This window comes from Plecotus auritus (assembly GCF_963455305.1).
Source record: "Plecotus auritus genome assembly, chromosome: 3".
Taxonomy (NCBI): Eukaryota; Metazoa; Chordata; class Mammalia; order Chiroptera; family Vespertilionidae; genus Plecotus; species Plecotus auritus.
This window is the reverse complement of record NC_137772.1, coordinates 180,470,073-180,496,945: the sequence shown is the minus strand read 5'-3', so window position 1 is coordinate 180,496,945 and position 26,873 is coordinate 180,470,073. Positions and strand designations below refer to the sequence as shown.

The 26,873-nt window shown below is 41.2% G+C and overlaps 1 protein-coding gene across 2 annotated transcripts in view; it reads left to right on the top strand.

Annotated features, from left to right (window-relative positions):
* ANO6 (anoctamin 6) overlaps nt 1–26,873 on the top strand; it is a 192,608-nt gene that overhangs the window by 101,276 nt on the left and 64,459 nt on the right. For both annotated transcript variants that reach the window (XM_080662363.1, XM_080662362.1), the window contains one exon: nt 23,041–23,169. In XM_080662363.1, coding sequence (XP_080518489.1) covers nt 23,041–23,169 — 129 coding nt within the window. The remainder of the gene's footprint in view (nt 1–23,040; nt 23,170–26,873) is intronic.

Genomic DNA, 26,873 nt, shown 5'->3' with positions numbered 1-26,873 from the left:
CAAAAGGGAAACTAGTGGGATTTCAACTGCAGTTGTCCATCCCATATTTTGAACTCTTAATTTGGAAGTATTAAGGGCTTTGGAGAGATGATTTAAAATCCTTTTATTTCTGAAGTTCAACTAGTTAACTGTCGTTTTCCTTATTTCAACAATAAGTATAAATAAAACAAGTATATTTTTATTATAAGTCTCAAATGTATTCCTTAAGTCTGTTTCTGGTTTAAAAAAAAAAGAAAAGAAAACTATAAATATGCTTTTATCCAGAAAACTCTTAATAGCTCCTTCAAAAGGGAAAAATGCATTTTATAGTGCCTTCTCCCAAGTCACTTTTTGAGATGTAGATTAATGTGATCTGACAGATGTAGTAACTACCAAAGAGCATTTTCATTAATTATAATGGGCAGGCCAATAATGTGGCTCTTTATATGATGTTAGTATGAATTAGAATATATCAGATCAGGACCATCATTATAGCCGGAGTAAAATTTGACTGCAAAGTCCAAATCCCTTAAAATAAAAACACATCATTGAAAATTTGGACAGATCATTCAGTGATGCTAATGGTATCACCACCATTTCATGTACTTTCGTTAGTCTTAAGTGTTTTTAAAAAGCAAATGTACTGTCTTGTAAAATAGGAAGTAATAAGATTGAAGAATAGAGGTTAATGAGGTGAGATATTTCTGAGACTTTGAGAAGTGTTTTTACTTTTTTTTTTTTTTTTAAACACACATGCTTTCTTTTTAGTAAGGGAAAGTCATTTTCAAAGTCGTTACTCCCTCCCCTCCCCTCACTCCCCCCAAGCTGAGAGGAAGATGGAATTTCAGGGAATTAGAAGCCTCTATTCCCAAGAAACTCTGTTCTCTGTCCCCTGTGGGCAAATTGCTTTTCCTTTTTGGACCTCAGTCTCCCCCTGTATAAAGAGCTGAAAAATAAGCAGTAGATTTCCTCACCGAGGTGTCGTTCTGTGACTGCACAGTGATTGAAATCATTTTAGCTATCTTAAAAGCATATTCATAAAATAATAATATAGCGAGAAGTCTTAGCTCACATTTATGTATGCTTATAGTTGGCAACGCACCTTGCAGGCTCGGGGCTAGCCAGCCTTGAAATGGCCACAGCCCTCCCTTGCTCAGCCCACCATGCACCTTCTCATTTCCTTTCAAATGAAATCAGATTGTGTTGGCATCAGGACTTGGTTCTTATGAGCACACAGGAGCACGTGTAACTTATGCTCCTGAGAAAGTAGTCGGGCCCTTAGATGCCTCCCAAATTATCAGTGGGTAGAGAATTAATCATAGCCAGCAATCTTATAAAATACCCACGGTATAGTCTACCAATGAGTAAATATGTTGAGCATTAGTAACACTTGCTAATAGAATTTTCAATAGAACTAGAAATAAGAGCTATTTAAATTATGCACTATTTTGAATAAACCACTATCAGCTTCACTAAATGTTGTGTAACTTTTTCATTTATTTGATCATTTAGTATTTATTAATCAATGTAGTTCGAGGAATGCCAAGCCGTGTAAACTCAATATTTACCCTCAAGGCCATCATTGCCTCTGTCTTATTATCTGACAAATGTTAGTCATGCAACTAATGCTGGTTGGTTGGGAGGTTGGTTAAATGGAAAATATCCGGCAGTGTGCAGTGTTTGATTAGTCCCAGCGGCACTTGTACAATAAAAGTGCTAGAGGAGTTTAGTTAGGACCGTAGCTCTCAACCTCGGCTCTGTGTCACAATTACCTGTAGAGCTCTTTTGAAAAGTGGAGGTCCAAGCTCCACCTCCATGAGCTAATCTTGCTCTTTGTTAGAACCCATATATGTTGGTATAAAGTTTACAAAGGTGGCTTTATTGTGCAGCCAGGTTTAAGAATCATTGTTTTCAACCTGGCCGGTGTGGTTCAGTGGTTAGAGTGTTAGCCTGCAAACCAAAGGGTTGAGGGTTAGCTCCCAGACCCTGGTCCAGGCACTTGCAGGAGGCAACCAATGGATTTGTCTCTCTCACATCAGTGTTACTCTCTTTCTCTCCCCCGCCCTTCCTTCTATTTTCTCTCAATGGAAAAATATCCTCTGATGAGGATTAACAAAACAAAGAATCATTGTTTTTTTAAAAAACAGGTGTGTAGGTACTGAAATCTGTGCCGAAATCTATACCAATCAAGGTTTTACCAGAAAAGAGAACAGTACAATATATACTTACATACACACATGTGTGTACATGTATGTGTGTGTATACATATGTATATGTGTATGTGTCTATATCATCTATATATATATCCATATCCACACGTGGCACAGTGAGAGAGAGAGTTATTAAAGAATTTATCTCCAGACTTGGCTTTTGCAGTTGTGGGGTCTGATCCATAGGGCACTCCAGGAAGCAGGGCAGGGTGGAAACTCTTGGGCTGGCACTGAAGTTTATAGATGGAATTTCTTCCAGAGAAGCCTCAGTTTTTCTCTGAAGGTCGTTCATCTGACTGGCTGAGTCCCACCCATATCATTGAGAATAATCCCCTTTATTTAAAGTTCATTGACCATAGATGCTAACCACATCTGCAGAATGCCTTCATAGCAACACCTAAATCAGTGTTTGGTTGCATCACTGGGTACTGCAGCCCAGCCAAGATGACGCAAACCTGCCTCCGCAGTGGATATTCTACAAGAGGGTATCCTGACAGCATTGCATGAACAAATGAATGGAAGTGGAAAGGCGTGTGCTCAGGTTGCAGAGTTGATCTAGGAGAGTGGGAGGAGATGAAGTTAGAAAGATAGCTTAGGGTCGAATGTAGAAGCCTTGAACTCAGGGTTTGGACTTGTGAGCTGAAAGGACAAAGCAATGCTATAGCAGCACTGTCCACAGAACTTTCTTGGATGCAGGAAATGTTCTGACTCCATGCTGTCCACCACGATTGCCATTAGCTGCATGTGGCTGTGGAGACCCTTGAAAATGTGGCTATTGAGACAGAGGAACTGAATCGTTAATTCTGTTTAATTTTAATTCATGTGAGTTAGCCACACATGGAGAGTACAACTGTAGAGAGATCGATCTGACAGGAGTAGACAGACTCACTGGAAGGAAAAACAGAAAGCAAGCAGTCCGGTTAGACTCCTCTCACAGTCCTGGTGTAGGGTGGGGACAGAGGCAGGGAATGTAGAAAGGAAGACAGATGAGAAGTGAGGAAGAAGGGAATCAAAAATGATCTTATGGTTGGCCACTTCTCTATCTTCCCAGCCACTTCTCTATCTTCCCAGCCACTTCTCAAGCCTCCCAGCCACTTCTCCACCTTCTTCTCCTTCCATCCAGGCCCTCCCTGTCTGTAAGGTTTCCTCAGAGCTCATCCCAACTGTCTTTTCTCACCTGCTCTTCTCACGCTCACTTCTTCAGTTTCAATGACAAGCTCAGTGCTCACAAGTCTCAAGTTCATACTTGCAGTCTTAGATCGTTCCTCTCTACCCCAGACCCCTGATATCTCCACTTAGAAATCTCACAAACTCTTCGTCTTCCCATACTACTCATATTTCTGTTTCAGTTTTCTGAATTTGGGTAAATATAATTGTCATCCTCTCAGCTGCTCAAGCTGGTCCCCTGAGAATTTTCTTGACACCTTGTTTGTGACCTGCTGATGCTCAGTATACGTTACAGCTGCAATCTGTTTCTTTCTCCTCACCCCCGTTGCTACCCACCCCTTCCCTGCAGAATAGGTTGCCCACTTTCTCTGGGCTCTCTCAGTCTCTCCATGACCATTTTTGTTACTCACTATTTATTCTCTAAACAATTCCTTTAAAAACAGAAATCATACTGTGTCATTTTTTCTGTGATGTGTAATGGAATTTTCCCCCTGTGGCTTTATCTGCCATACTACAAAGTGTCACAGGACAAAGGGTTAATGAATTTCAGTTGATTTATTTAATAATATTTATCCATTTAATAGTTCTATAACCCTATTAAGCAGGGACAGTTGGGAAATACAACGGAAATATCCCTTGGGGCATATGTGCTAGTGAGAAAGACAGGCATTAATCAAATAATTACACAAATAGCTAGGCAATTAAAATTGTGAGACGTGACATTTCAGGAGGAGTATGTGGTGCTCTGAGAGTATATCAATATAGAAGGTCGAGACCTAAGCCAGCCAGAAGGTCAAGGAAGGGCTCCATAAGGAGCAGTGAGCCAGGAAAAAGGGAGAGAAGATTCCAGGAAATGGGAACTGCATGTGAAGATAGGAGGGCAATACTGTACTTTGATGGAATACAGTGTAATCATTACAAACCTTCACTGGTATACAGAAACTGACATCTGCGTGGGGTTGAAATAGGGTCTTAAATTTTCCAAGCCATCTGGAGCAGCCTTTGGAAGCCAAGGATACTGACCCTTTATAAAATGTGAATAAGATGTTTCTATTAAACACTTTGACTTGAATCTGTTATCTCAAGTCATTTCAGAAAGTACCTCTGGTGGCTTACTTTCCTAAAAAAAACAAAAAGTAGGGTTTCTTTCCTTTATTGCTAAATACAATTAAAATGATAGTATGTGCACATAAAAATAGATGACATTATACTATATATGTATTATATCTTGCTATTGTAATTTATATAATGCAAAATTGGGAGCCAAAATGAATGGTATACAACAGCAGTTCTAAACATTATATATTCTTATAGTTTACACGCTTAAAGTATTGACAACAAGGAACATTTTTGATGTGGGTGTATCAATCGAGATTTACTGTATTGGGACTTACAACTGAAAATTTCAAATATTTATTAATTCATTTAAACATAACCAATAATAAACTCAATGCACATTAACATAATTAAGGTATTTTATGAAAAATAACTTTTCTAAAACAAAATTTAGTAAGAAAGGTGGCATTATTTTGTATACTTTACAAATCTCTTTAAGAGAAGATAACTAGATTCTTTTTTGATACATGTTCTCTATATTGCATTGTGCACCTACCACCCAAAGTCAAACCATCTTGCATCACCATATATTTGGCCCCCTTTACCTTTACTATCCCCCATCCTTCCTTCCCTCTGATAACCACCATACTGTTGTCTGTGTCTGAGTTTCATTTTTATATACCACATATCAGTATTTCTTTTTTGTTTTCTTTTCCACATGAGTGAATTCATATGGTTTTTCTCTTTTTCTGTCTGACTTATTTCACTTACCCTCAAGTCCATTCATGTTGTCGCAAATGGCAATATTTCATCTTTTTATGGCTGAGTGGTATTCCATTGTATATATGTACCACGACTTCTTTATTCATTATTAGTCAGTAGACCCTAAGGTTGTTTCCATATTTTGGCTATTGAAAATAATGCCACAGTGAGTATCTGTGTGCATATATCTTTTCAAATTAGTGTTTTCATTTTCTTTGGATAAATACCCAGAAGTAGAATTGCTAAATCATGTGGTAGTTCTGTTTTTATTTTTCCATACTGTTTTACATAGTAGCTGCACCAATTTACAATCCCACCAACAGTGCACAGGGGTTCCCTTTTTTCCACATACCCACAAACACTTGCTATTTGTTGACTTTTTAATAATAGCCTTCCTGGCAGGTGTAAGGTAATATCTCATTGTGATTTTGATTTGCATTTCCTGGTGGTTAGTGATGTTGAGCAACTTTTCATGTGTCTGTTGTCCATCAGCATTTCTTTTTTGGACACACGTTTATTGAGGTCCACTACCCATTTTTAAAAATCTGATTAGTTTTTTTATGTTGAGTTGTATGAGTTCTTTTTATGTTTTGAATATTAACCCCTTATCAGATACCTCATTTGCAAATATTTTCTCCCACTCAGTAGATTGTATTTTTATTTTGTTATTGGTTTCCTTTGAACAGATGGATTCTTATATCTGATCTGCTTCTGCAGTGAAAAACTTACAATATGTTTTTTTGGGTTGAAGTATGTGAAATAAATCCAGCCTTACACAGATAGTCAGAAAAGACTTGTATTTTATTTTATTTTTTAAAATATATATTTTTATTGACTTCAGAGAAGGGAGGAGAGAGAGATAAAAACATCAATGATAAGAGAGAATCATTGATTGGTTGCCTCCTGCAGGCCCCCTACTAGGCATTGAGCCTGCAACCCAGTCATGTGCCCTTGACCAGAATCAAACCCAGGACTCTTCAGTCCACAGGCCAACGTTCTATCCACTGAGCCAAACCAGCTAGGGTAGAAAAGGCTTGTATTTTAAAGACTTGTTAGGCAATTGTGGATATTCTTCTTTGATACACATTAAAAGAATGTAGTAGTTTCATAAAGGTTGGTTGCAATGTGGAATGTAAAACCATATCAGTGAACTTTTATTTATTAAAAACCTATGTTACATTTTGAAACGCAAGCATGATTTTTATCACCAACCATAGGGCACCTGGAAAATACAGGTTCACTGAGTTCAGTAGCTCTTATAAATGTTGACCTATTTTCTTATACAACAGGAAAGAAACTACATTTGTTAGCACACGTCCAATCTCATCAGAAAAGCCATGGAATATTGAGAAGCTGTCAAGTTCAGTGGTGAATACAAGTTGTCTTAAATTCTAATACTTGCTTGAAAGCTCAAATTTTATCATTAGCAAAAATAGTGTCCGTTGTTTTCCTTGAAATGACAGTTTCATTGTCCACTTCCTGGAAGAATATCTGCCAAATACCCAAGTCTGTATAACTGCATTTTCTGTCAGTCATCTGTCAAGTAAAAGGAGTGTGTGTGAAAACTGGCAACTCAAATGTGCAAACATTTTTCCTCAAGACAACCATGGTACTTGATGTGCAGCAGAAGTGCTTTATGGGTATTTTCATTTCTTCACACAGAATGTTAATAAGCCGTGTACTCAATGGTCACGATTTAATAAAGTGGGCAACTGTTACAGCTTCATCAAGAACATTCTTACATGAATTATTTTTTTTTACTGTATGTGGTGGTGAAGAATACAGTAACGACTCATACAGTTTGGTACCATTACTGGATTGTGCTAAGGCATTGGCAGTTTTACCCGCCATTGCTCTTGTCCCATCATTGTGGATGTTAACACAATGAGAAAGACAAATAACATCTTAGTATTATTATAAAAATGGTTGTGACCTCCCGGGTCCCCTAAAAGGGTCTCAGGAATGTCCGGAAGTCCACAGACCCACACATCAATTGGCATAAACAGTAGCACAGTGAGGCAGATGGAAACATGCACCCAAGTTCTTAGGAAGGCTTCATGGAAGAAGAATTGAGCTGGACCTTGAGCAGTTAAGATTAGGAAAGGTGGGAAGAGGGAAGAAAAGGAATTTTAGGAGAAAGGAATTATGTGAGCAAAGAAATGGAGGTGAGAAGCAACATGACATAGTCAAAGCTCTGATTGGAAAGGATGTTTGGATTAGAGAGTTAAGAATGTTAGTTAATAAAAGGTGGGCTATAATCAGATTATGAAAGATGTTGACTTACCCATTTGAAAAGTTTGCACTTTCTCCAGAGGTCACTGGGAGTAGCTGAAGGTGTTTGGGTCCTATGACTTGAGCATGTTGGTTTAGGAACACCCCTAGGGTGGCAGTGTGTGAGGTGAACTGGCAAACAGGAGAAGTGGATGCAAGGACACCGATTGGGATATAATTGTAATTTAGGTAGTAAGGGTTAAGATCGCAGACTAGAATCATGGCAGTAGATGGGAGAGAGTGAAATGTAGACTAATTGCTTCAAAGGTAGAAGAGATAGGAGAACTAAAGACAAAAAAGTCAGAGGTTACCAATTGATTATATTTTATAACCCCAATTTCAGGCCAAGGACATTATTAGGGAAGTAGATGAAAACTGGGTGTTTCTATATAAGGTTTAACATGAGACTTTTTCCTTCTCCCTCCAAATCAGATGCTTCCTTTTTTTCTGATAACAAGGGTTGTATCATGGAACACATTTCCTTTCTGCCCTGCCACCAGAGGCTTTGCGCCAAATGTCATGTTAAAATCACAACAATTACAATTGTCCCAATGGTTAGTACATGTTCTTCCTCCTACTTTCTCTGGCTCTGATTTTCTTTCTCTATTTATAATTCAGTAATCTTATTTGTTTTCATTCTGTTTGGTGCCAGATGCCACAAGACCTCTTTTAAAACAGATTGAGGGGATGGGGAAAATATAACATAATGATAATATATTAACCTTTACCATATTTTATTTATTTGTGGTACAGGGCTCTCCTCTTCAGTTACATTCTGCTCAGAACCTGTTTAGAGTATGTTTGTTTGTGTGTTTGTTTTTTTTTTTTTTGCTTTCTCCCCTTTTTTAAGGTTCTCACTGAGTTCATTTATTCTTTCTCTAAATTTATTGAACATTCTTAATAACCAGTATTTTGAACTCCGTATGTGTTAGATTGTGTGTCTCCATTTCATTCATTTCTTTTTTTTTGGAGTTTTGTCCTGTTCTTTCATTTGTGACATGTTTCTTTGTCTCTTTATTTTGGCTGGCTCCTGTGTTTATTTCTATGTATTAGGTAGATCTGCTATGTCTTTCAGTCTTGTCAGAGGGGCTTTAATTAGTAGGTGTCCTGTGGGGCCCAGTGGCACAGTCTCCCTGGTCACCTGATCTGTATGCTCCAAGGGTGTTCTTTGTGTGGGTTGTATGCCCTCCTGTTGTAATTGAGCTTTGATTTCTGTTGGCATGTCAGTAGATAAAATTGACCCTCAGATTGGCGAGCTGTGACTATAGTGGACAAGCTATCGTGTGTGAGCTGATTCCAGAGAGCAGACATCTCTTTAGCAGGGCTCTTGTGCCAGCTGAGTCTTCAGTTGTGTCATTTGTAGAGCTGTCTGGCTGGTGCTCCGGTGTGTTCTGAAGCTGCCCACCAGGTGTATTGGTTCTATAGCCTCTTAGGAGGGACTCAGGTGCAGGCCAAGGTCAGCTTCTGTTTGTGGCTTGCTTAGAGCCACCTGGTAGGAGCTACAAAACGATCTGCTGCTTGTGCTGTGCTTGGAGGTACTTGGAGGCTATGCTGTGAGCCAAAGCCAGTTTCCATTAGTGCCAGGCTTGGGACCCTGAGGTGGGCACCACACTGTGACCTGAAGCCAGCCACCACTTGTGTCGGGCTTATGGCCACTTACTGGAAGGTACATTCCAAGCCAACACTGGCCGCACCTTATGCCTGGCCTAGGGCCATATGATGAGAGTTACAATGCAAGTTGAGACTAGTCACTGATAGTTCCAGATTTGGGGTCTCTTAGAAAGATGTACAGGGCCCACCAAGGCCAGACACTGCCTGTTTGGGATTTGTAGACCTTTGAGAGTTTTTAGGAAAGTTTGCAGCACAAGGTAAGGCAGGCTACTTGTGTAGAAAAGTTGCTGGAAGTGTGCAAGTTGTATGTAGTGGGTTTCAGGGATTCGCCATGTTGGGGCAAATGGTGTTAGGTTAATGGAGACCTCCACCTCTATTTGGCAACCCCTATGTCAGGGTGGCTGGATGGGGAGAGGGCTCAACAAAGGACCATTGGTGCCTGCCTGTGCTTCCTTCCCTGGAGAGAGCAGCTCCAGCCCCTCCTCTCGAGCCCTTGCCCTGAAGCTAATCAATTCAGTTCCTCTCTATATTTCCCTGGTGTTTTTGAAGATGTGGCCCCTGTAAGCGTAGAGCAGGTGACTTTGTGAGTGAGCATGTCCGTGTGCATTCACTTCAAGAGGAATGCCTGGGACTCCAGCAGCCTTCCACCTTTCTTAGATACAATCTCCACTGGTTTTCACAGACAAATGTTGTGAAGACTCCTTTTCCCAGCACTGGTGCCCCTGGCTGGTGAGCCTGATGTGAGGTTGTGACCCTAGCTCCTCCGGGGGGACCTCCATAGCCAAGTTATCTCTCCTGATTCCTAATTATCACATGTGAGTGTGGGATCAGCCCATTACACTTATCCGCCCCTCTTACCAATCTCCTCCTGGCTTCCTTATATCATTAGTTATAGCACTTTTGTTCAGCTAGTTTTCAGGTAGTTATCAATGATGGTTGTTCTGTAATTTAGTTGTAATTTTGGTGTGGTTGTGGGAGGAGGCGAGCACAGTGTTTACCTCTCCTGCCATCTTGACTGAAAGTCAAAACCCATGTTCTTTATTCTTATTTTGGGCTCCCTTCATTTTTACCTCAATAAGAAGAAGAGTGTGATAATAACTATGTTTAATATTCCCTCTTTGAGAAATAAAAAAACATACTATGTACTATATTTGAGAAAAATTTGAGCACAAAAAGCTTACAGTAACCTTTTGAAAGTTGGTGTAAAGTTTATTGGAAAACTTATTGCCTTGGAGTACTTTATCTCTTGAAATTTTCTAATAACTGATGGGAGGAGGATTTTTTTAAAGGTTTTTTTATTATCTACTAGAGGCTCAGTGCACGAATTAGTGTACAGGTAGGGTCTGGCCAGCCTGCCCCAATCGGGGCTGATCAGGCTGGGCTGGCCCGGGGGAGGGGCCACGAGTGGTTGGCCAGCTGGCCCTGCCCCCTTGTCGAACTCTGGGTCAAGGGGACAATTTGCATATTAGCCTTTTATTATATAGGACTAGAGCCCTGGTGCATGAAATTCATGCCCCCTGGCGGGGAGTGTCCTTCAGCCCAGCCTATGCCCTCTCACAGTCTGGGAGCCCTCGGGGGATGCCGTCAGTCGGACATCCTTAGCACTGCCACAGAGGCGGGAGAGGCTCCTGCCACCACTGCTGCGCTCACCAGCCTTGAGCCCAGCTTCTGGTTGAGTGGTGCTCCCCCTGTGGGAATGCATTGACCACCAGGGGGCAGCTCCTGCATTGAGCATCCGCCCCCTGGTGGTTAGTGCACGTCATAATGACCAGTCATTCTGCCGTTCTGTCGACTTGCATATTAGCCTTTTATTATATAGGATAGTCAATTTAAAATATTTTTGTGTCATTGTTTTAAATGAGTCATTTGATTTTTCTTTATTTTGTTTGGAAACATATCTGCATCTTCTTTTTCATACCACAAAGAATAGTCATTCTTGTAAAATGCATCTTGAGTTAAGAGAAAGCATTATCTACATAAAACATTAACCAGCTGATAGGAGTTGTCACAATCCTTTGCTTTGCTGGGCACAAGGTGCTCTGATTTGTTTATCTTTCTCTTGCATTGAATGAGGTTGCAGCCATCAATTCCCAGACAAGTGGTCTGAGAAGTTTATGGCCAAAGGATACATGTGACATAACAGTTTGACAAGGGAGTTACAGTTAATGACAGGACTCTTGTGCTGTAAATCCTGAGCAGCTGACACACTAAAAATAACTCAGGGTAGTCCTTAGACTGGGAATGGAAACCTCCTGAGAAAGATGAAGAGCTTTCTGGGAATGACGGATTGTAATTTTAAGGGATTCTACAGAAAAAGAATTATACAGTAACCTGGTAAAGAGCTTAAGTCTTGTTGCCTAACTTACATCTTCAATTGTACCTTACATATCTTCTTCAGCTCAACAGTCTGAGTAGCTATGGCTTGAAACTCCCTTTTCTTTTCATTCTCAGATTATAGTCACCTATGAGATTGGCTCTTCATTCAAAAGCATAACATATTAGGGACTACAGCTATGGATTTGGTGAATGGGAAGTATCAGTAAATATTTCTGAGTCACAATCAGTTACTTTTTAAATAATTGAAAATAGATATGCAAAGACATTTGAGATACTGTTAAGAGGAATAAGAACATAGGGGGAGTGGAACATGTGGTTTTTAAATCAAGCTAAAATTATTATTCCTTAAGACTAAAGATCTTAAAGTTGTAGATAGAATATTGTGAAAGTCCATTACGTCATGAAGGATCTTACTGTAGCAAAATTATTTTGATTCTAACCATAATATAAGATTGGGAGCTATTTCTTAAAGGTCCAAAAAATGTAATTTAGAACAACCATCTTGTGTAGGTGGAAATCCTACACAGTTTCTTCCTCGTCCTGGGTGGTGTGTCTCAGTGGTCCTGTACACTGAAGAGTCACAGGTTTGTTTTCTGGTCAAGGCACATACCCAGGTTGCAGGTTTGATCCCTGATTGGAGTACATACAAGAGGCAACTGATCGACTTTTCTCTCTCACATCGATGTTTCTCTTTCTCCCTCTCTCCCCTTTTCTCTCTCTAAAATTAATAAAAACATATTGTTGGGTGAGGATTAAAAAAACAAAACAAAAAAAAACACCCCAGCCCTAGCTGGTCTGAAGGGTCCCGGGTTCGATTCCAGTCAAGGGCATGTAACTCAGGTGCAGGCTCAATTCCTGGCCCTGGTTGGGGCACATGCAAGAAGCAATCAGTCACTGTGTCTCACATAGATGTTTCTATGTGTCTTTCCCCCTCCCTCCCTTCCACTCGCTCTACAAATCAGTGGAGAAATATCCTCGGTTGAGTATTAACAGCACAAGAAAAATATTCTTCCCCAGGAGGTGGTACAACCTGAAAATGCTAATAGGTTAAAAATTGTTTTAGGTAAATGGCTGGATGTTAAATCTATAATGGGATATTAAAAAAAGCAAGACATTTTGAAACCTTAAGAGCCCTGGAAGATAATCATTCTCACAAATTCCTGTTGTAACATTTGTCTTGTTTTAATATAGATATCCCTTTATCGTTCCTAAGATTTTATTGGGCATATCTTACATCTTAATCTCACCCACAGTTCTTTCACCAGTGTTACCACTGCCAGATGAGAGCAGTGCAAACAGATGATAGCTTCTTCTAGAAAAGGAAAAGTATGAAAATCACCACTAACGGCATTTCCACATTTTTTTTCTTTTCTTTTTCTTTTTTGACTTTTCTTTACTTGTTCCCCTTCGTTTCTGCAGATCATCTTTAAAGAAGGCTAAACTGAGGTTTTAAAATGGTAAAAAGCCTGTGGGGAGATAGGAAAGCCAAAAATGTTTGAAATGATGCTAATTGAAAATCCCGGTTCCAACTCTTAACTGTGGGTTTAAGGAAAAGGTTCAGAGTCCCACTTTTATGAGAAGGCTCCAAAGTAAGCATATCATCTACCCTGCTTCCTTAACTCCTTCTCAGCAAGTTTTATTTTAAAAGCCATGTCAAAGTTCTATATTCAGGGAGAGAAACCAAGATGGCAGCATAGGTAAACACCTAAACTGCTGCCTTGCACAATAATATCAAAACTACAACTAAAAGACAAAATGGACACCATCTAGAACCACAGGAAAGCTGGCTGAGTGGAAATTCTACAACTAGAAGAAAATAGGAAAGCACATTGAGACTCAGAGGAGCTGCAAAAGGCTGAGGTACGGAGACTCGCATGCGGAGAGGACGGGCGGCTGTGTGCACAGGCGGCTGAGTGCGTGGCTGGCTTTCTAAAGTGGGAGGGAGATGGAAGCTCCCAACTGCACTGAACTCCAGTCCCGGGCGAGATGCTGGGAAACCAGACTCATTCGGGGGGAATCTGGACTGTCAGGAAAAGAGAAAGCACACTGAGACTTGGGAGCTGCGGAAGGCAGAGGTCTGGAGGCGCGCGCGCACAGTAAAAGTAAGGACTAACTGCTCAATGCACGGGCGCTGAGTGCCTGGCTGGCCTTCTAAAGCAGCAGGGAGACGGAAGCTCCCGACTGCACTGAACTCCACTTCCGGGCGAGTTTCTGAGAACCCCGACTCATTCGAGGAGAAACTGGACTGTCTGGCAGCGCACGAAACTCGAGGGCAGCTTTCTCTCAGAGGTGCTTGCAGCGATTACCGAGGGACACTGAGACCCAGGGCCTCATAGGGTAGGGCTGACAGGAAACCAAGGCTGTCTGCTCCGCCCTGAAACTCCACCCCATCCAAGCTGAGCACAGAGGCTTTTGCAATTTTGCACGTCTTGTCTCATAAGAGTGTCTCCAGCACAGAAGTTCTCCCAGCGTAGAAACAGCTGATCCTCACAGCCAATTGGCCTGGAGGTCATTTCCTCCCAGTGATACCAACAACAAGCAAGACTTAACCACAACAAGGCTGAGCACACAGTCCACAAAGGGATGCACCAAGAGTGTCCACCTCAGGTAACTGGGGAAGCTGAGCCACTGGGCCCTATAGGACACCTACCACACAAAGCTACTCTACCAACTCAGGAAAGCAGCGAAAATGCAGAGACAACGAAACAGGTCACAAATGAAAGAAATGGAGGAAAGCAAATGACTGGATATAGAGTTCAAAACCACGGTTATAAGGTTTTTCAAGAATTTCTTAGAAAAGGCCGATAAATTTAGTGAGACCTTCGAGGATATGAAAAAGGACCAACTAGAAATTAAGCATACACTGACTGAAATAAAAAATATTATACAGAGATCTAACAGCAGACTAGAGGATCGCAAGAATCAAGTCAAAGATTTGAAATACAAAGAAGCAAAAAACACTCAGCCGGAAAAGCAAAAAGAAAAAGAATCCAAAAATATGAAGATAGTGTAAGGAGCCTCTGGGACAACCTCAAGCGTACCAACATGCGAATTATGGGGGTGCCAGAAGAAGAGAGAGAGCAAGATACTGAAAACCTATTTGAAGGAAAAATGACAGAAAACTTCCCCCACCTGGTGAAAGAAATAGACTTACAAGTCCAGGAAGCACACAGAACCCCAAACAAAAGGAATCCAAAGAGGACCACACCAAGACACATCATAATTAAAATGCCAAGAGCAATAGACAAAGAGAGAATCTTAAAAGCAGCAAAAGAAAAACAGTTAATTACCTACAAGGGAGCACCCATACGATTGTCAGCTGATTTCTCTACAGAAACTATGCAGGCCAGACGGGAGTGGCAAGAAATATTCAAAGTGATGAATAGCAAGAACCTACAACCAAGATTACTCTACCCAGCAAAGCTATCATTCAGAATTGAAGGTCAGATAAAGAGCTTCACAGATAAGAAAAGCTAAAGGAGTTCATCACCACCAAACCAGTATTATATGAAATGCTGAAAGGTATTCTTTAAGAGGAAGAAGAAGAAAAAGGTAAAGATAAAAATTATGAACAACAAATATATGTCTATCAACAAGTGAATCTAAAAATCAAGTGAATAAAAAATCTGGTGAACAGAATAAACTGGTGAATATAATAGAATCAGGGGCATAGAAAGGGAGTGGACTGACAATTCTCGGGGGGGAAGGGGTGTAGGCGGTGCGGGAAGAGACTGGACAAAAAGCGTACACCTATGGATGAGGACAGTGTGGGGGAGTTAAGGGTAGAGGGTGGGATGGGAACCAGGTAGAGGGGAGCTATGGGGGGAAAAAAGAGGAACAATTGTAATAATCTGAACAATAAAGAATTATTAAATTAAAAAAAAAAACACAAAAAAAAGTTCTATATTCATATTTCCTATGGCCCAGATCAGAAATTTTAAGAATATAATATTTAAAATCATATGAGAACTCCACTTGATAAAACTACTGCTTCCTTGGCATGGGCCAGAGGGAAATATTTAACAGTAATCACCAGACATCTGAAAGGCAATGCCCTAATAACAAAACTCTAAAGTTTATGTTAACACAGGCAAAGAGAAATAAAGGCAAAATGCGTATACCAAATGAGGAAGCTGTGGGCCTGTGAACATTCCCTCGTGTGTGAACAGAAAAGGAAAAAGAAGCAGCAGCAGCATTTTTATGGGCAATCTAATTATATTTATGTGAACTACATTTAACCCTGATAGAAATGACTGAAAATAACAAGTTCAGCTATTTGAGAACTGGTTATAACCATTTCCCAATATAAAATAGCAAGACTATTTTTAAAGAATTTGTACATCAGTTTTTTGTAACCAGAGTCACTTACACACCAATAAAATAGTAGGTTCTAAATCTAAAGAAATATATGAATCAAAAGATATAACTGACATTTGGTAGGTACACTATATTGGGAAGTGTATGCAGGGAGGCGGGGGAAGTGTATGGCACATTCCAGTTAAACTTCAACATTGCTGAAGCCAGGACTAGACTTGGCCCTACCAGCCGTGGGCAAACTATGGCCCGCGGGCCGGATCCGGCTGTTCTATCCGGTTCTCTTGCTCTCCCCTCCGCTCCTTTACTTTGAATTTATATTAGTTCACACAAACACTCCATCCATGCTTTTATTCCGGCCCTCTGGTCCAGTTTAAGAACCCATTGTGGCCCTCGAGTCAAAAAGTTTGCCCACCCCTGCCCTAGACTATTTCTCACTTTTTCTTTAGAGACTTACTTGGTATTTTTATGGGTCTCTTTTATATCACCATTTAATCATTTGCCTATATGCTTTTTGGGATCTCAAGAGAATTTACTGGAAAGTGATTGCATAATAAGCTAGTTCAGTTAAGTCAAGAATCACATTAGGCACTTCACAAAAGCAGTAATTCAGTTGGGCAGTCCCCATAAAAATGTTCAAGTTCTCTAGTTAAAAAATGCAAATGTAAAAATTGACCATCCTGGGAAGAGTGAAAAGGATTGCTATCAGGTGATGGTGGGTGAAGGCACGTGGTGGGTGAATAGTTTATTTGGAAATTCTAGAGATACAAACTGCTAGTGGAAGTGTTCATTTTTATAAATAGTATTTTGAATGACAATTTAGCAACCTACATATCCAAAGCTTCTAAGAAGGCCATGCTGGTTAAAATCTGCCTCTAGAATTCAGCCTAAGGGAATTGTAATTGAACATGTGCACAGATACATATGCACAAAGATGCTCATTGCAGCAGTGTTTATAGACGCAACAAATTGGAAACAACTTACGTATTCATCAGTGAAGGCACTGTTTAACTGAATTATATTGCAGCTATTAAACGTGGTGATGCAGAGCTTAATATAAAGCTAGAAAATCTCTATGATGGATGTATATAAAACTATAATATGTATTGTATGGTACCGTTTGGTTAATGTGTGTGTACACACACGTGTGTGTGTGTGTGTGTGTGTGTGTGTGTGTGTGTGTGTGTGTGAAACCCTAAAAAGATGTACTCCGAAATAAGTTCTGCTCATCTCTGGGAAATGGGATTACATATGACTTCTATTATTTTTTTTATACTTTTCTCTATCTTCAGAATTTTTTGTATTGAGTATATATTACTTTTATTGTCAGGTGGGAAAAAGCTATTTTTATTATGAGACAAAAGTAAGCCAGGCTCCTGCTACATGCAAAGTGTCAGCAGAGAACTCAGGGTGAACAAGACCTGGCCATTGACTTTCAGAAGATAATAATGTGGTTGATAGAGTGGGGAAGGAGAAAGTGTGATTTATACAAACATCATTCCAGGTCCTTCCTGAGTACATCTTGATTGTCTCAGAATCACCCCCAAGGGACTTTCTTGGAACATCCTGACACTGGACCCTAAGAGACTTGGAGTTCTGGCTTCTAGATGCACCCTGCTCCTCGAATGAGCCCCTTTCTCACCACACTTTCATTCTGTCAACACTGTCCTGAATGCCTGGGTCCCTTCAAAAGCATGCTCACGCATCCCCTGCAGCCTGTCATTTACTGAGCTGACTTCCCGTGTGGCGCCCCTGCGTGTCCGTGAACCTCTCCTTATCCCTGTTACTAATATCTAACTTCTTTTTCTCCCCCCCCCCCCCCCCACTTCTCACACTATTAGTCTTTCCCCCTTCAGTGTTCAGGTTTTTGTACCTCCAGTTCTTGGTGGTTTTTCTTTGCACTGTGCATTTTCTCACTATCAGGTGTTCTTACTGGCTGGGGAGGTGATCTAAATCAGTGGTCGCCAACCTTTCAGACCTCACGGACCACCAGTGGTCCACGGACTGGACCACCAGTTGGGGACCACTGATCTAAACATAAGCAATAACATTCGACCTGCTGTCTCTTGTGTCTTCAGAATTTTGCACAGTTGTGTAAAGTGGAAAAAAGTTTCACTATTACTTATGCTTTGAATCTGCCTGAACTCTGCTGCAGTCAGGGAAAACATTTCAGAATAGATCTCATTCATAACTGCGTGACATGTACATATAAAACTATATGTAGTATGTTCCATATTGTGTGAGAGCTAAATATTTACATAAAGGTTTTTGCCTCTAAATGTTTGTTTCCCTAAAGCTTGCTATGTGCATGGGTTCAGGATTTAATGAGAAATGGAAGATCCTCTATTTTCACTGTCATCCTCTGCTCTGATTAAAGTTTGTTTTTCTTTCTGTTGTGTATTCCTTAGAATTAATTATTTTGTTTTGCTAGTCTTAGAGACGGCAGAGAGCCACATGTTTTTTTCCACATGCACCTATCAGTTGCTCTTTAATTGTGTTTTAATATTGTTTTCCATAGTTTAATTCCTTCACTGTTATTGTTAGCCAATAAACCTTCCTTGCATCCTGCTTTGTGTAGAGGTCAAGACCATTAGCCCAAATAGTCTTGGAATGCTCTCTAGTCTCATAGTCAGTGAATAGTTTATTTGGAAATTCTAGAGATATAATCAGATAATATCACTTGTTGCCCAAGGCATATTTCCAACACCCTTACACAGAAACGAGAATTTGAGCAAAGATCCCAGTCTGATTACTTTGTATCCAGATCTGGGACAAATATCAGCATTTTAAATGCTAGGAGTAGAGGCCTCTATTGTGAAATGGGACTCCAATCTTGATTTGCAGGGTTAGATGAGAGACTTGAGAAGTGTCAGGCAGAGGTTAAGCAGCGGGTTATTTCATGGACTCGCCAGGTGCTGACGATGCCTGGGATTTCGGGACTGCTCACCTGTAACCGACCTGAGCACGAAGAGGAAGGCCACTCAGGCAGGTTCCCCAGGTTCTCGCTTACTCCGGCCCTTCTCTCTCTGCCCAGGAGGCATGCATGTGACCCTTCATTTTTTGAAGACTACCATCCTGTCCAAGGGGAAGTCCAGTGCCATATTTCATTCAGAGACTGCCTATGAGAAGTTTTCCTACGAAGTAATTACTGGAAAATATTTATCTCTGGACTTGTTTGTCCTCTGGGACAGCGATTTTGAACTGTTGTGCCACAAGAATTTTGAAAACATACAATACCTGACTGTTTAGTCAGGGGCATTGACCTCTTTTACTTAGATTGTCCAATTAAAAAATGACAATAGCCAACACAACAATAGCCATCCATTGTGAATGAATCAAATTACTCTGTATCTATATTTTTTTGTAAGATAGGCAAAATATATATTATTTGGTATGCTGCAGAATTTTAGTAATTGGTTTATGCAGGCCATGAGATAAAAAAAAAAAAATGAGGTTGAAAATCGCTTCTCTAGGACCTCCTTTCTCAACCACTCCAGGGACAGGACTGGTGCCCACACATGCTTCCTGGCCTGTGGTACAGAACAGAAAGAGTTCATCCACCCAGCGCTAGCACAGCCAAACACGGGACACTGAGAACTGCAGTGGAGAAATATTGCCTATTTTATTATAAATCGCACCCCCCAGGAGAACTGGAGGCTACTGCTCAAAAGCCCGAACTCCCTGATGGCGTGTAGGTTTCAGATTATGTCGGGCAAAATCAGGAGACTTCGGGGGTTAGGGGTTGGGGTTGTTCTGGGAGCTGATTGGTCAGGGGCGAGTTAAGGGTGATGAATAATTTCTTCAGGTCTTGAGGACAGCTCTGGGGTCTGTTCCAGGGTCCCTCTGTCTGGTTTTATGGGAAAGTAGCCAGGAGCTCATTCCACCTTAGGGCTCAGGAACTAAAACATAGGTAGGTCAAGATGTTATTTTTAGCCTGCCAAAGGAGAAAGAAAGAGAAAGGGGGAGAGGGGGGAAGAGGGAGAGGGAGAGATTATTTCTAGAGCTAGGATTTAAAGCCAAATTTAATCAAAGTCATAGGACCCTTGGTTTTACCAATAGCAAAAAAATAAATAAAAAATCATATTTTCTTCATGTTCTCAAAGTCATAACTCTAGCTTGAAAGCACTGGGCAGAGTCATTTTACTGCTCGCATTTTTTATCCTGATTTGGTTAAGGAGGATCCTGCGCTTTTCCTCTTTTGTTGAAGCAGCCGCCCAGAAATAAAAGGAGAGAAGCCAGCTGAGAGGAGGGAGGCCTGGACAACATCACTTGGGTAAACCGCATGTGACCTCCTTCCTAGTCTCTTCTCCACGACGTGGCTAGGCCCTCCTTTTTCAGGTCTGCCCTGGCTCAGACCAAGCGTGCCTCCTCTTCATCCTACGTGTGAAATGAAATGTCTCTGCCGACACCAGGGGCAGAAGTGGTCAGGTCATCGTTCTGCAGTGGTTGGCAGCATTGTTCTGCTTTATTTGTTATATCAATAGATGAACGTAGGTAGGCCTTTTAACCACTGTCGCCTTTAACTGTTAGTACAGTGTTAGGTCAGGTCACTACGAATGGGTAGATGAATGCTAGATTGGTGGACTGTTGTCTCCTTGGGACCAGAGAGGGCAATGGGTGTGAATAGACGGAGGGTTTTATAGCCCCAAACTGTAATTAGAAATTTGCTTGATATTTTTTCCAGTAAGAAAGAAGTATTAACAGCTAGTGATTCTGTTGACTTCCTTGGCACTAAAAACATTTGTCTAAGAGCCTCAGGGTGACGATTAGTCAACCAGATGAGTATAAGGATTGATAAATTTCTTAGCTGGAAAGTCAGTAACCATATGTAAGCTCTGATCTGGAAAATGATCTTACCTGATAAATGTTAAGCCTTCTCGTCAAGTTTTTTATTTAAGCTGCTGAATAGGAAGAGTTGTGTTTCAAGGGTTTTTGTATTTCATCTTGGTGCCATTTGATTTGGTAGAAAAGACTAAAGATAAAATTTTTAGTAGATCTAAGAAAAGGCATGGAGACCAGGACATGAATAATCTATCTCTGAATAATCAATCAGTCATTTAAAGAAGATTTTCTGTATTTACCCTGAGAAATTACGAAATTTTACTTTATATAAAGCAAAAGTTTAGGAGAGGAAATTTTTTTTTTTTTTCAGTTTTCTTTCATTTCTGTCTGGTTCGGAGAGTTAGGCCTGTAGTAGAACATATCACTGAAAAATCCAGCTTTTTTTTTTAACTTTTGTTCATAAATCAGCCTTCTTTATTTAGTCCAGTTCCCTTGTTTATTACATATTTGTTCCAGCCCAGCATTTAGTTTCTCTCTTCATCCCAGTTGCCTAGTAGAATGTCTTCTGCCAAGAGATGGGAAACCTGGATTTCACAGCCATAGAAAATTGGCACCTTTTCCCTGGCACTGCATTCTAATAACACCGTATCAGAGTTTGACCTAGTTATTTCTCACAGACGGCTACTGCCAAGTCCATAGGGGTTTTCCTCCAAACATATGGCCATGGTGTTCTATCACATAAGTGTGCAGACCAGATTACCTGGGAGCTAGCTGCCAACCTGTGCAGCCAATGGCCATGCAGGAAAGAGTGCCTGGAGTCGTGTGTGAATGTGGTTCTCATTCCAGGCCTGATTCTTCAGAACGTAACTTCATTGAGCTCATGTTGGGCACCGCCAACGGCAACATAATGTGGGCAATAGAGAGCAAGCTGCTTTTGTACACTTTACCAGCATCTGCAATGATCAGGTCTTCGTGACTCTATTCCGCCCTGCCTCACCTACTGTTTGCCTTTCTGAGGACCCCCCTCCCCCTACATAACATTTTCCCTCTAGCAGCTGCCCTGGTTGTCACCAATGGTAACATCTTCATTGAAAGGGAGAGAAATCAAAGTGGCTTCAAGGACTCTGTAGCTGAAAAGAAAAATACAGAGCTTAGCACTTTTGTATAGCTTTAAATACTCTAAAAGAACACTTATTGGTTTTAAATAGCTGAAATTGCAAATAAAGGAATTGGATAGTGGCCCGAGGCATTGATGTGTCTCTTCAGTGCCTTGGCTAGGGAAGATCTCAAGGCACAACCACTATGTTTGAGGTTAGAGTCCCTGGTTGAATGAGGCTGAGATGAAGGTGCTTGGAGCTAGGTTACAGCAGCAGCAGCAGCAGCAGCAACAGGCATTGTGCGGGTGAATGACCTGCTAAATGGGAGGAGCTTCAAATACTAATAAACCTTCACAGGCTCCCTGGTGGGAAAAGGAAAGGAATCACCAATACCAGGTTGGATATGTTTAGCAAAAAATATATCTCAAAAGTGTGAAGAAAAGCAGGAAGTGGTGATAAAATTAGGTGATTTTTGTACTAATTGATGGTAAATGCAGAGGAGAATTGGTCACATTTAATGATTAAGTAATTCTACCAAATGACTGCAAAATGCAGTCTCCCTGGGAGTTTTAATTTTAAAAAACTGAAAAATTACAAAATACTATTTAGTTAAAAAGCAGTCTGATTCTTAAATAACAACAAAACTAATGTAAGCATCCTGACAAGTTGTGTGAGACACAAATTCAAGGCTTTTAAAACAATTCTATTCAAGTCCATATGTAGTAGAGATTGTTTTCAATTGTATTAGGTCTGTGTTTTGCCATTATTTGTTTGTTTTTAACCCATAAGCTTTTAAGATCTAAATTAAAAAGCTCATTTATTTTGTTGTTGTTGCTGGTTTGGTTTTGTTGTTTATTTTGTTTTTTCCCTAGGAGTGAGAGGGTATCTTTTGTGGACTTGGGAACAAATAACCAAAGACCACACAGTAGCTTTTGTGTATATTGGAGCATCTTCTGATATTTGTTTAAGGTTATGAAATTATACCTTCTATAGAGTGGGAAGTCAAGAGAGGTCAGGAAAAATGATGGAAGAGTTGGAAAATAAGACATAGGAAGGAGATTTCTATCAACAGTGCTTTGTCTTAGATTTTTCTTCTTGTTAAAATAACTTCTGTCCTTTGGATAAGCATCACTGGCTACTGTGTTCATTTCCAAACTTGCTACTCATTTTGCTGTTTGAGGCAGGAATAATTCTGGGATGAGTGTGTTACATACACAATACTGATATTCTTTCATGCACTTACAGAATAATGCTGAACTGCTCAAATCAAGGACTTAATTTCACCAAGAAAAAATTATTCTTGCAAAGAACATGGTGACCATGATCTTTGTCAAGTAACTAATAATGGATGTATTTCTCTTTCTCTATAAACATGTTGATGTGCCCATTAAAGCTGGAAAATAAACATTTTTTTTCAAAAATTTATATTAAAGTTTGTTTTCCATTCTACACAGGAAGAATTTAATGGGAAACCCAACTCACTCTATTTTAATGATGGCCAGCGAAGAATCGACTTTGTTCTAGTGTATGAAGATGAAAGTAGAAAAGAGAACAATAAAAAGGGTTCAAATGAAAAACAAAGGGTAAGTTTTTATGCTCTTTCCTTTCTTTTTATGCCTTATAATATTGTGAACTGACAAAGTGCTATTTTTATGTAAGCAATAAAGTGAAACTGGTGTTTGAAATATCATACACCATCCTTACCTTCGTGTTTTCTCTGCCCATCATTCCCTCAGGGCATGTTAACAAATTGTTTATTTTTAATTTGAAATAGAAACTTCCATAGGCTCTTAACCTCAGTTGGTTTCACAACTGAAGGCAGACTTCCTTCCAAGGAATTGTATTTTTCTATCTGTAGAAGAGATGTGTATTAAAAGCATACTCGGCTGTTTGCGCTTAGGTGGGGAAAGAAGCTAATGGGTAATAATGACACCAAGTATAATAGTGATTAACATTCGGTGTGTGCTCTCTCACGAATATATGCCTTTTGCATATATTTTCTTATTTAATTCTTATAACAACCTGTGAAGGTCATTCTGTTATCATAATCCTAGATGAAAAAGTTGACCCTTAGAGAGGTTAAATGATTGCCCAAAGTCACAGGCTCTGGTATAAGAAATAGTGGAGCCAAGGTTCAAACTCTTGTCTTGAATCTGGAACTCACCCATTTTCTGTCGCCTCCAGTCCTTCCCTTTCATCCACTGCCGGTCAAGCTGCTCCTCCCTTTCCTTTGCTTCAGGGTCTGTCAGGTAACAGGCCATCTCTATGTTGAGATATTACCAGTAGACCAGTGAGTAGTCTGCGGTTATGACACCTGCCTGGATCTTCTTCACCTGAACCCAAACTGTGTCAGACCAAAGCAAGACATAAAAGAGAGCATACATGTTAGTGTCCCTTCTACCCACTTTTGAAATCACTCCCTCATTCTTCATTTGTTTTTGTTTTTTCTCGCATCTGTGCTATCTCACACATACAACTTTAATTGTCCTTGTCCAGATTTTCTCTGTGAAATATATCATTCTTAAATCTATTTATGTCTGCCCTTCCTTCAAACTGAGTGATGAAAACTGCTTAAAATGAAGCAATCAGTCCTGTTTTATTTTGGATTTTTGTTTGTTTGTTCTACTTGCCTGGTGTCACAGGATCAGTTCCAGGCTTTGGAACCTGACATTCACCTTCTAATTCTGCCACAACAGTATTGCAGTGATGCTAGTGGATGTAACACACTAGCCCCGTATGACAGTGGCTTAACAAAATAAAAGTTTACTTATTGCTGATTTTATTTAATTTTTAATGAATTTTATTGATTTCAGAGAGGAAAGGAGAGGGAGAAAGAGATAAAAACATCAATGATGGGAAAATTATTGATTGGCTGCCTCCTGCACTCCCCCCACTAGGGACAGAGCCCACAACCCGGGCAAGTACCCTGACCTGGAATCAAACTGTGATCTCCTGGTTCATAGGTCAGTGCTCAACCACTGAGCCTCACCGACCAGGCTATTGCTCATTTTAAATGAAATGTGGCATCCCTATTTGGCACAGTGTTTTGGGGGTACAGGCAGGGCTTCCTTCCCTGCAGTTGTTCAGGAACCCGGGCAGACACAGAGGCTCTGCCATGTTCAGGCAGTTTCTCACATCATCGTGGGCATCGGCATCCTCTAAATGGTAGATGGGGTACGAGAGAGGATGGAGACAGTACCCTCGCTTCTTTACCTCTTTGGCCTGGAAGTGACTACATCAGTTGTGTTCACAGTCTGTTGATCAGGATTCAGGACGGTGGAAGGAGTAGCTTCTGGCTGGACAGCCATTTCTCAGTAGGAACTTCGCACGCCGGAAAGGGAGCAGGCGTTGTGGTGGATAGCGAGCTTGTCTTTGCCAAGACTTCTAGCTGGCTGTGTGACATCAGTGGTTTTTCTTATCAATATCCTATGTTATTATTTTTGAGATGCCTGTTATTTTTTACATTTTGATAATTCTGATATCAGGGCACACCTTACAAATGGTGTGTCATAATTTCATTGGCTGAATATTCTCTTATTGGTACACTAGAGGCCCAGTGCACGAATTCGTGCATGTGTGGAGTCCGGCCAGCCTGGCCCCAATCGGGGCGAATCGAGGCTGGGCCTGTTGGGAGGAGGAGATAGCCGGAGGTTGGCTGGCCAGTCCGCCCCGATTGGGGCCTGATCAGGGCCGGGCCGGCTGGGGAAAGGGGTTGTGGGCGATAGGCCAGCAGGCCCTGCCCCCGATTGGGGTTGGGGGCCTGATTGGGGACAGGGCCAGCCATGGGGAGGGATGTGGGTGGTGGGCCAGCTGGCCCCACCCTCAAATGGGGTATGGTGTGCCAATCGGGGGGCAAGCGGCCTGGGGGAGGGGCCATGGGTGGTTGGCTGGCCGGCCCTGCCCCTGATGGGATGGGGGGGCCGATCTGGGGTGGGGCCCAGTGGGAGGAGGGGCTGCAGGAGGTTGGTGGGCCAGCCCCACCCCCTATTGGGGTGGGGAAGTTGGTCAGGGGCGGGGCCAGGCAGGGGGGGCGCTGCAGGAGATTGGCCAGCCAGTCCCGCCCCCTGTTGGGGTGGGGGGCTGCGATCAGGGGCGGGCCAGCTGGGGGAAGGGGCTGCAGGCCTATTGTGGTGGGGTGGGCTGATCGGGGACAGGGCTGGCCCAGGGGAAGGGAGGGGGCATTTGGCCGTAGGTCTGCCCTTGATCCAGTGGGAGAGTCTGATCAGGGGCATGCAGGTGTGGGGAGGGGCCACGAGGTTGGCCAGCCGGCCCCGCCCCTGATTAGGCGGTTTGCTGGCTACAGTGGGCATCATAGTGACCAGTCGTTATGGTCGTTATGGCCATTACGGTCGCTGGCTTTTTATATATGTAGGTACCGTAGAATATTGGCTCACCATACAACTACTGACATCTGAGATTCAGGAAAATGAGAATCTGAATACATAGTCCAGAGGATTATGGTTAAAATAAAATGAAATAGTAAATAGAGATATCATATAAATTTTCAGCACATATTAGGTCATAGATATTAATTCCTGTCCCTCCCCATTTATTTGAGGTTTTCCTTTTATATAACTTTTTTTCAATTACAGTTGACATTCAATATCTTTTGTATTGGTTTCAGGTGTACAGCATAACGGTTAGACAGTCATATACTTGAAAAAGTGCTCCCCCCAATATTTTTAGTACCCACCTGGCACCATACATAGTTATTACAATATTACTGACTATATTTCTTATGCTGTACTTTACATCCCTGTGACTGTTTTGTAGCTACCAATCTGTACTTCTTAATCCCTTCTCCTTTTTTCTGTTTGGGGTTTTCTTAAAACAGCGCATTACTATGAAAGGCATGACTCTCCTTCTGTCACTGCATAACTCGAGTTAAAGAGCTTAGAGTACTTTATCATGTTCCTGTGGACTCAAAGGTATCTTCTGTGCGGTCGTAGTCACTGTCATCAAATATTCATTAAGCATCCATATGCCAGTGGAGCTGGGTTGAGTACCACAGAAAGGGAGTTAAACAAATCTAATCCATTAAAGCAGGAAGAAAACTGTTCCGGTTTCAGACAAGAGCGTCACTGCCGTGGAGAAGGAGCCCAGAGCTGCTTACATTATTAACAAGTTCTGCATTTGCTTTACATGGAAACATAGGTCCCAGGGAGTTAGGAGAAAAGAAATTATCTTTAACTTCGGCCATCCCTGAACTCATGGATTGATATACTGTGATGTGGTTTTTATAAGCCGTGCTTCGAAGTGTTTTGAGATTCCATTTGTACACATTACT